Genomic DNA, 11,481 nt, shown 5'->3' on the forward strand with positions numbered 1-11,481 from the left:
CGAGCTTTTTGTGTCACACACGGTCAGATTCAATGGACGCAAAGTGCAAAATAAGCGTCTCCAATGTAACAACATCCGGCCACCGTCGAAGGTCCCGTGCTCTTTGTGTACATTTACCAACCCAGTCGGTGCCAGGATAGTTTTAACCCTTTGTGTTGCAGAGATCTGATCAACGGTGTGGGAATGATTTGCACAATCTATTCACGGGATAAAGTTTTATGTACAGGGTAAAGTCTGGTTTCGCTGGCAATGACATGTGCAAAGGGACTCGTTATAAAGGGCTGGTAAATACAATAAGGACCTGTATAAAACAATACTGTGCCACACCTTATGCTGAAAGCATTGTAAGACATGGGAACGCAAGGCATGTGCCCCAGAAGACTTCCGAGGGGGAAATATTGCACCTGTTTGGCTGTGAATGCAGCCGAGTACATCATGTGCAGTGATGTCACATTGTAACAAACTCTACTAAAGCCTGTTCTTCTAGGGAGGCGAGGTGGGCTTGTTCTGTGTTAGGGGTACTGGAAGTGAATGTTCACACCAGGTCCTGCTCTCCTGCAAGAGCTCCGGCTTCCTCGTCCCATCAGGTGAAGTTTGCCAGCTGCCTGAGAGTTGTGAGAGGCTGGGAGATGCATAAAGGGAGGGAGGGGCTGCTGTTTTATATTCTCCTTTAATAACAAAGTCCCGCCTTGCAAGTTTTTGAGCGGTTCCTTTCCCTATTCAGAGCATCCCCAGCCAAAGTAATGCCCTCTCCTGCCCTGACGTCAAACAGATCACAAGCAAGATTAGGGTTTTTCATTTCTCTTATTGCTGCAATTAGCCTGGGACTGTATAAAAGGGCTACAGAAAGGGAGGGAGGCAGCGGGAAAATCTGGGGACAAAAAGAGATAGCTCCGAAACACAGAGAGGCATAGTGAGGGAGGCTGAGGGAGACAGAGGTGGGGAGAGGGGAACAAGCAATTCACTTCCCCCTGAGCAAAAGACATTCCACCTGGTATCTGAGGCTCCACAAGAACTTTTCCTAACTTCCAAGGAGCGGTGGAATGAGCTGCAGGCAGTGAGCGCGGCCAGGCTGCAGGCACCTGTTGTGTTTTCCTTTTTTTGCTGACTTTTTAGTATTTTGCATGTTCCCTATTTAACTATTTTTTGGTGCCAAAAAGTAACTAACCCTCAAGTTTTGTTTTTTTGCCTTGTAGCTTGTGTATTAGGCAGGGGTTAATGAGGAGACAGGGGGCAGGTAGTGCTGAGATTTGAGAGCCACACACAGTCACTATGGGTCTGCTGAGCGTGGACCTGCTGATCACCCTGCAGATACTGCCAGGCTTCTTCTCCAATTGCCTCTTCCTGGCTCTCTATGACTCTGTTGTGTTGGTGAAACACGTGTTGCTTCAGCTAAACCGTTCCAAATCCAGCCAGAGTCAATGGCGGAGGATGCTCACCCCAGAAGGGCTGCGCTGCGTCTGGAACAGCTTCCTATTGGACGCCTACAAACAGGTACGCGCTCTTCCCAAAAACACTGCTCTTAAAGGCATGCTTTCTTCTGTTATACCTCGCGTCGAGCTGTATCTGGGGCAATGTCGTAGAATGCTATAATTTTACAAACTATTATGCTGGGAAAAATGTGCGTTTTTGTTATATTAATATAAAGAAAGGAATCATATCCACTGCTAGGACTGTTCAGGGTGCAGTAAACAGAACTTTGATCTGCCACTGTTACAGTATCCAGTCATGTGCCTTCCAAAACAGCTTCAAGATGCTATACAATGCCTGCGTCTGAACTATTAGTACTATTAAATCTAACATTACGTGGGGCAGTCGTACAAAGAAATAATCATTCTTTACAGTTCCATACTTACTAAAAGTGAAAGAACGCAAACTATTTGAGGAGCTTTCAGCAGGTTGAAGGACGAAAACTTCCCAGGTAGTTTATTCAGCGAGATCGGAGAATAAAGAGAGATCACTCCCCTTCTAGTAACCACTAGAAGGATTTCTGGGATTGATCACGCATTCCTCGGGCTTTTTAGGGAAAATCATGCATGTTTTATTTATGCCAGAAGAGTCACTTATTTATTTTTCAAAGAAGAAATACAAGCTGCACGGAAGCTCTGCACATCTGGCTGTTCTTACGGGGTCTGCAGAGGTTTCAGATCTACTCACTGGTCATGGAGACCTCAGTTACACGGTGTGCCGATCTGCGTGTTCCTACACCACGCGATCCGGGCAGCTGCTCCGGGGGTAAAACGGCTGGAAAGTATTTTCAGCTCCTTGCTTGTAAAACATAGCAGAGAGCACACAGCTGCCACCGCGCTTCGCACAGAGCAGCTAAAGTTTGTCTGGGGCGGAGATACAAACACTGCAGCCCAACGAGAGCGAGAGAAATGCGTGCTGTGTTTTGGTTTTTTTATTGTTGGGCAATTCCTGACAACCGCTTGGCTCACACACTCTGTTATGTATCCCTGACCGGGACACAGTCCTGCGAAATGCACAGGGGCCGCGCACGAGCCTCGCTAGCGCTACCCAGGCAGGGGCAGATGACACCACAGGGTTATCTGGATACCATAGTCTTATTGAGTGGCTGTGGGTGAAGAAGGCAGATATTTATTAACCCCCCTCCCAGTACACGTTACTCAGCTAATATAACCGTGAGTTGTCGGTAAGCTGAGGTAGAGTGAATAATTTAAAGGAAAACTTCTGCAAGTTTCTATCACAATAAGGGCAGCATTCCCATTTTTTCGCACAAGGTCTCAAAATCAACACTATCTTGCATAACTGCCTCCTTTCCCGGTATCACAGGATCATGCAGCTCACACTGGGTCCCACTGCCAAACCACATGTCATCACTGCCCGCCCCTGAGGATCTCACTGCCCGCCCCCGAGGGTCTCACATTTAGTAATTGTGCTTCCTCTTTCAGGCTCTGCTGATATAACTAATCCAATGCTAGAGAAGGCATTCACCTACAGGGTATAAACAGAGAGACAACATCTGAGAGGCCAGGTGCATGAAATACTGCACTGGGGACAGATGCCATACATTGAAAACACATAAATACACACACACACACACACACAACACCTCGGTCTGTGTACGCCGAGAGTGTGTATGTATTATATGGAATAATGTGTGTTATGGGTTGAAAAAGCCTCAGACATTGTTGAGAAGTTTGAACCGTTAATTAAAAACATAGCTACGATTTATTGACTCTAAGAGCAGGGACCTCTGAAAAGGACTGTGTTGTGCTTCACCGTGCCGTGTCCCGCACACAGCGTGCCGTGTCCCGCAGTACTCAGGAATAGGTCATTTTAAGTATTACTTTGAACAGTGACCCCAACGCGACCTTAGTAGTATTTTTTTTTTTACTCCGTGTACTGGCAATATCAGCAGAGATTAAACAAAATGTAGACTTACAATGTTTTCAACCTAAACACGTCTTCCGCCAGTCCTCTTGATTTTTGCATGTATGCAATTACAAAATCGCAGAGACTGGGGAAGTGCTGCAGGCTTGGGTTTCCTCTCAGGCAAAATCTTACGTTCATTAGTGGGTGAGATGTAGAGTTTCTCAAGGGAATCAAATAAACCATCGTCAACCTGCCAACAGCACGAGTTCCCTTTGGGTATATCCATCTGTTTCATATTAGTGTTTTACTGTGCTCCAAAACGACCCTGATCCCCATTTACAGACAGGTCACGATCATGGCCTGGAGAGCTGGTTCTCTCCCAGGTGGGATGCAGAATATCGCGCTGCCAGAACCTTGCTGGACATATACTGTTTGTATCCGTGTATGAACACGCTGAGATTAACGTTTCACTGTAGAACACGGGTCGGTGTTCGGCCTTGATTGGCTTGTTAACTGATAAAGTGCCACGGCGGATGGGACACTATACCATGTAGCCACAGAGGACACCACCTCATAAGCCGCTACTGCTGCTTAGTGTCTTGGTCACAAAGCTTCTAAATGCTCAATAGTTCCCAACGCAACAGCAGTTTGCCATTTAGCGCTTAACATTAGAAATAAATTAAAATAACGGCCTCACGGAAGAACGGCTCTGCAAGTAAAAAAAAAAATTTGCATTTATGTCCCCGCAGGTAGGAGTTCAGATCCACTTGTAGGGGGAAGTGAACCAGGGTTCAAAAAACCAATAATGGGTCTCAAGTCATATAATAAGGGATACGCTCTCCCCCAGTTGCATGAACATTCTGAAACCTCATAGAGCTGGCTGGGTCCAACGTGGTTACTGTACAAAGCGGCGAAACGCAGAGTACTTGGAGAGAAAGCTTGGCTTCTTCATTCACTTCTCTTGGACGTATGACGTTCAATTGTTTTTAAGTGAAAAGACAGCCGTTTTGGCTCGGACACGGGCTGGCCCTTACTCATGTGGAAAAACAGAGTCAAACAAATTACTCTTAACCCTTTCTGTTGCACAGAGTCTACACTGCTTAACTAAGCTGGTGCCATCTGCATTTAGGCAATGGCAATCTAGGTGCAGGAAGCACTACATATGCAGGAAAATATGAGCCCGATATGAAGGGTGCCAAGAGTTTTGGTGTTTATGATGCCGTAAAGTTTTAAGTGATTTTCTCACAAAACTTTTCCAAACCCTGTGTGGAGCGTGAGAACAGAACGGCTCTGCGGAGCCAAGAAGAGGGAGTCAGATGGAAAGGGTTTGGCCGGGCTCTGGGGTCAGGAACCGAGCAGCTGATAATTGAGTCATGTTGGACAGAGATTGGATCTCATTCACTTACCTAGACCCTGGCGTCAGGGAAGCCATTAAAAGCTTGTCAAATCAGCAGAAAAAGAAGGGGGAGGGGGAGGACCGCAAACACAAAGTTAATCTGAAAAAAGAATTAATGAGGTTTTGCACCTTGGTGTTCTTAGTATGCAATTAAACTAACCGACACTTTTTTCCATTCCCTCCAATATATTTGTGAAAGAAGCCAAGCTGGAATAGAGCCTTAGAATGATACGCCGTACATTTAGCTCTAAGCAGCCACATCCTCTCATATGCATTTTTGGGTCAGATAACTGGAATCATGGCTTTAGCACCCTATGCACAGGGGAAAAGCATGTGCAAGAACCCCATACTCGGGCTACAATCTAGAGAAGACAAAACTAGATTGAGACAAAACTGATTATTTCTCTAAAGAGACAGCTCTGGTGTCAACTCACTGATTTTACTCTGTGTTATGAAGGGCCAATCTTGGACAGCTTCCCAGGCAGGGAGGGCTGAGCCGACCCTGTATAACGTATAGTTATGTGAAATATGGCTTTTTGTGTAAACGCAAAAAAATGTCACATAGGCCCCAGAAACAACAGTCCAAAGAAGTTTGGGACGCCTTTCCAAGGGCCGCCATTCAGAGTAAGATGCGCCACAAGCTTTCGCGAGACCCCCGTGAAACTACAGAAACTAAACGCAAAGCCCCGAGCCGCTGCGAGAACCTGCCGGGGAGCAGCCGGGAGCGGAGGCAGATTTAAGGGGCCTGTCGCACTCACTAATGATGTGAATTTACTAGCTGATATTTTTTGGATAACTTTCAGTAATAAATATTAACCTATTGTGTGACAGAACGCCTGGAAACGCCTCTCCTTCCTGTCCCACTAAGCCTTTCTACTCCAGCTCATAACACTGAAACACGATAAACGCTCCTCCGCTTGGCTAACGCTTCAATCCTGGGAGGTTCACGCAGCTCTAGGTACATTTTATTTTCTTTAGCATAAAACATACTAGGGGGAAAAAAAATATTAAATAACTAGAAACAGCTCAGAATAAATTGAACCTGCCTGAGCTGGCAGAGCGAAGCGAACATAGCGATTTCACTATAAATAACATTAATAAAGAGCTTCCCAGAAAATACATTTTACATATTTACTATGACGCTCCATTAAAACCTCTCTAGAACTTACATTTTGTTAGGCGGTGACCGTGAAGCCACTGATCAGTTGAAAAGCCTTTTTCATGCGCTATTATACAGATTTAATTACTAATACTGGACAAGCTAGATGTTAGTTATCCACTTCTTAAAATAAGTAAAAAGGGCTGAACGCTTGTGTATCAGGAGCGATGCCCACGTCACATAAAATCATTAATAATCTAGAAAAACAAAATTGCCAAGAGCCACAAATCTGGCCACTCCTGAAAGAGAGCCGAGGCTGCACTCCAATGCCATGCTGTTCTTGGAGATCTCATTACGTGTTGGGACTCTTGGTGGATTACTAGATTCTTTGTGGATATGCTGTAGAACATCCGTATCCAGCCCCCCCCCATTATCACTAGTAAAGCAGGGCAACTGACAGAAGCCAAAGGGAAGCGGGTTTCATAAAATGCCAAAAACTTTGAAATTGTAGTTGACAATATGTTTAATGGGCTGCACAGGTGTGGAATAACTGGCGGTTAGCTACTTGCTTCTGTATCGCCAACAACTAGAATCCATACTTGATTGTGTGGAAAGTAAAACATGTCTATCTGTTCCGATTGGAGGTTTATAAGATGCTCAGAAATTAATTAATTCCTCCACCTCTTCTCTGGTTTTTGGCAGGTGAAGTTGGGAGGAGACGCACCAAATTCCAACGTGGTCCACGTCTCCAGCAGCAGGAAGGGTAGAAGCACATCAGGAACGTCTGGGACGCAGTGCCATCTTCTGGACTTTGCCGCTCAGGAGCGCCCTCTCGTTATCAACTTTGGATCAGCTACCTGACCCCCGTTTATAAGCCAGCTGCCAGCCTTCAGCAAACTGGTGGAGGAGTTCTCAGATGTGGCCGACTTCTTGTTGGTGTACATCGATGAGGCACATCCCTCAGATGGCTGGGCTGCGCCTGGCGTTCCTTCTTATGACGTGAAAAAGCACAGGAACCAGGAAGAAAGATGTGCAGCTGCTAACAAGCTCCTCGAACATTTCTCCCTCCCCTCACAGTGTCAGGTTGTTGCCGACTGTATGGACAATAATGCCAACGTTGCCTACGGTGTGTCCTTTGAGAGAGTGTGTATCGTACAGAAGCAAAAGATTGTGTACCTTGGAGGCAAAGGGCCATTCTTCTATAATCTCCAGGAAGTCCGACGATGGCTGGAACTCACTTTTGGAAAGAGATGAAAGGCAGGTGGCCAAGTCATCTCATCTCGAGCCAGTATATAAAAACGTATGTGAACATATATTTGTCTTTATGGACGTCTTTATGGACTCCTTTACAAAGCCAGTTTTGGATATTAAGACATTAAGATGACCCCCTGCAGGAATCCACAACCCCCAACGTGTGAAAAGAATCTTACTGTGAACTTCAGTCTCTGGCTGAACCCCAACAGTTCTCCCAAAACTTTAACGCATAACAAGCATATAGAGCAATACGCAAAGGCAGGCTCCATCTCATGCTGGAACTAGAAAAACTTTACAATAAGAAGGGAAACTCAGAGTCAGCAGGCTTAGGATAAAACAGTAAAAATCAGCTAGTATAGGTACGACGTGCCAGCTGTTCTTGCGGGTACTCAGGTTCCTAATCCCAAACTTTGTGAAGCGGTAATACCATGGAAGATGTGGAACGAGGAAGTTGGGGGAAAATCACTTTCTGTGTATACTAACGCTGAACTTTCCTCGCTTATCAGGTGTAGCTGATTTTACAGTTTAACATAATTTATTGTTACAAACGATTCTAAAGTATGCTTAGTGATGAAAACCCAAAAAACGACATCATTACCTCAAAAAGGGGGCATCAAACCACAAATGCTCTTTCAAGAGAAATGCTCTGCGGGTTTCTCCAGGGTTTAGGTGCCAGGTACTGGCGTTTGATGAGGTGTTGCGTATTTTTTGCAGCTTTCATATAATGACATATTTCAGCCATAAATAGCCCTCCAAACATTTCTTATTCCCACTGTGACAGCTTTACCATCAATTAGGAACAAGCTTCAGGCATAAACATGACGGGGAACTCAGATTATGAAAATTCCATTCTTAGAATGTAAAAATATACATTAGTAATGGCCTGAGGCTCGGCCTGAGGACACCCAAAGAGAACAAGGCCCCAGGGATCCTAAGTTTCAAAACTCTGGTGTCCGCTTACATCTTGTAACATACATTAATATCGGCTGACACTAGACCGATTCGCAATGACCGAAACATACCTGGTTATGTGGCAATGGCCAGTCAAGAATGATGGCGTAACGGCGCAATAACTATACAGAGAGTCAAACCATCGCCACAAAAAAGCAAATTGCTAATAGTGAGCACAGGTTACCGTGCGGCCAAGTCACAGGAGACCCCAATCCTTCGGTGACCGGGGCCTGTGTATTCTGCAGAGCTCCTCTAAATCGTAACCCGAGCCAGAAGTATTAAGAAGCCAGTATGAATTTCTTACATCCGCAACAATAATTATATATTTATACTTTTTTTCAAGACTGTTTTTCAGTTCTTAGGACATCTGTGATATCTTTTAGTGGAACGATGTTCATCGAACGCGATGTACAGCGACCTTAAATCTGAAGAAGGATCTTCTGAGGTCGGTAAACCTTTTGTGTCTCCTCGCCGGACTCTGCAGACATCGGTCCACTAAAAGGAATCGCAGACGTCTTTGGACAAATACAGCATCTATTTGTGCAAATAATTCCAAAAGGACATTGTGTATCTGCCAAGCCTGCAAGCAGTCGTACTTTTACCCATCCAAAGGACAAAGGTATCGGATGATTCACACGAGTGGATTTCTCGCTCTGAAACAGACAAATCACTTCCTCCATGTTTAACCGCGTGTTATTGACAAACTGTAAACATTTATTATGTACTGTATCGATGACCGGCCATAATGTACCCAGCAAGACGCCAGGTTTTTATTGCTAAAGCTGATATTTCCCACCACACCTCGACACGCTAAAGTAAATCAAATTCTCGAGTCGCTGTCGCAAACACCTCTGCTCTGGGGCCTGCGGAGCTCCTTCCATAATCTGTGATTCAGGCAGCTGTGAAGGGGTGGTAAAAGTTTGGACTCATTTCTGTCCATAAGCATTCGGGGGGAGCTACGGACCCCCAACGTTTACCAATGGCACTGAAGGGCTTTCTGTCCGCTTCCGGGACCAATATCTCTGACTGTACATATATAACTTTCTGAAGAATTGTGAAAATATAGTTGCCACCAGCCATTAGACTAATAATATGCGATTATGTTAGATACGCGTTTTGTTACTGTGCGGATTTGACTTAGAAGGAAGGACGTGGCGCCCAAGCGTGCCTGGGAAGGGCAGTCATTTTACTATCAGGAGGCTATTCTTTTTGCTTCGGTCAAACCCAAAGCTCACCTAGTTAACCAGCGCTTTATTTTATATTCTTGTTTTTACATTTTGATAAGTAGATAAATGCCCCATTATATAATCCAATTTATATATTTATTAAGTACCAGTACTTTTAATGCACCAATTTGCCACAGGCAAGCAGGTCATTCAATACGGTTTTTACACTCTGCTAGTCACGGCGTTACATTTATTGTTATAGGCAAAGGGAAAGAGGATGTGAAGTTATAGTTTATAACAAAGTCAAGGAGAGGCGACTGCCAATGGCAAATTAGCCACTACAGATAAGGTGGGCAACACACGGCTCTTTCAGGGTTAAATCTTACTAAATGACAGCAGCCGCCGCGTCGCATGTGGGTAGCTGCACGGGTGCTTTGCTAGGAAGAGAGGTTTTGCGTAGTAATGAAGGGCACCATTGAAAGAGCACCGTTCTCTGTTGGTACCTGGATAACGTTACGTTAACACCAAGCTCTGCCTATCGCAGCGCGCGTGCCGATGTCCACCAAGCGAGCTCTCCTTCAGACTTCCCACAACTCATCAAGAAGACATCCAAACTGTTCATTATTTGGTGCTGTAATGTGTATCGTAAATAGCAAATATTTCAACTTGCATTTTAATAAAAAACATAAAATGATCATTATTACCTTTGTAGAGTTTCTATTGCTTTGTGAATTTTCATAAACACAGGAATGCGCTCGTCACGAAGGACACGGCCCAGGTTTTCATATAAATCACTCAGGTGTCAAGAATTAGAAAATCACGTGACCCTCAGACTTTTTGCGGGTCTCGCCTGATAAAATCTTACACCTAAAGCTGCTAATTAACGCATCATTGAATAACTTTTCATTAGGAAACTCAGCGGCTCCTGGAAACATCTGGATAGTTAATCTCAGATGTTCCCATCCCGGGGCCCGGACACACACCTGCATCGCGCCCCTCACATGTCTTAACTATCCGGATTTCGCCAGAAGCGCCGCTGCGAAGCGCCGACTTAGATCTCTGACAAGGGAATGTTTTGTCTTTTGTGCTACAAGATCTTATCAAGTACAGCTGACTCCCCCCCCCCAAATCCTGTGCGTTGTTAACGTTTGATCATCACGCTGGGAAATCCCCGCAGGAGGACACGGCACGCAGCAGACACCTCGTTCAAGGAGCAGACGCATTGATGCTCCTCTTCTTCATGAAGAGACGCGCCTCTTATTCACTCGGAATAACACAATAAGAGGTCACAGCATTCCCTTCGCTGGCGGCCAAATAAGAATAAGGTAGAGCCAGGAAAGTAACCAAGTATAATCCACGCAACTCTCCTCTCTCCATTGGACCTGGTTTAGGACACAGACGGTAGCGTCCTAAGTGACCGGTGTATTACCAAAGACCAATTCAGCTACCGCCATTACATGGTACCACGCTTACATTTCAAGGGACAGAGAGAACAAGTAAAATATGGCGTTACACGGGAAAAGAAAGCTGGACCCCATTGTTCTCACGTGCCGAAAAGACCGTATGATATTCAGAATAAATTCTCTTCCAGGGAGATGGAGGTGAAGCGTGAGAACCTCCCTACCAGACGGCAAGCATCACAAAACATGCTTTAAAACGGCGGCCGATGCGGAAGTGAAAAGCTCACCAGTTAGCGAGATCAGCCCGGTCACCCCCCTGAGACTCGCTTTACATCGTTCTGATGGAAGTTTTTCTTAACATCGCGTATTGGATTCCAAGCAGACATTTGGAGCAAAAAAGGCTCAACACGTCTGCTTCTCCAGGACAGCTAAAGGACCAAATTACCAGCAAAATACATTGGACTGGACACCACTTCTGAGCCGTCCCCCTGTGGATTTTCCCCTTAATTTAGCTCATTACGACTCCCCTAATTAATGACAGGTTGGAAACGCACTTGGATTGACTGAATTGTGAACAGACAAGAAGAGAGCAACAAACCCATGTAAACGTAACAAAGCAAAAAGCACAGCCCTTAGAGCTCAGAACACAGAGTTACGAGCCATCAGAATGCTTCGAAGGGGTCACAAACTCTGTTAATGAAAAGCTTTTAGAAATAATAAGATAACAAAAAAAATATAAAATAAAATATGAGGTTCGGGGCCTAGACTTGGGATCCCCATCCCAACACACAAATGAACACCACGTGCTGATCACTTCACAGAGTATACAAACATCTCAGCGTACGATAAAATAATAATAATGAGAAACAGCGATTTGAT

General features: G+C 45.0%; 1 protein-coding gene across 1 annotated transcript; it reads left to right on the top strand.

Moving 5' to 3' along the window:
• Positions 1-1,218: 1,218 nt before the first annotated feature.
• DIO2 (iodothyronine deiodinase 2) lies at positions 1,219-7,381 on the top strand. The gene is made up of 2 exons (XM_053475140.1): positions 1,219-1,494; positions 6,534-7,381. Exons 1-2 carry the CDS (start codon positions 1,273-1,275, stop codon positions 7,083-7,085), a joined length of 774 nt encoding a protein of 257 aa, XP_053331115.1. The 5' UTR covers positions 1,219-1,272; the 3' UTR covers positions 7,086-7,381.
• The last annotated feature ends 4,100 nt before the right edge of the window (positions 7,382-11,481 follow it).

Source organism: Spea bombifrons, chromosome 9 (assembly GCF_027358695.1).
Source record: "Spea bombifrons isolate aSpeBom1 chromosome 9, aSpeBom1.2.pri, whole genome shotgun sequence".
Taxonomy (NCBI): Eukaryota; Metazoa; Chordata; class Amphibia; order Anura; family Pelobatidae; genus Spea; species Spea bombifrons.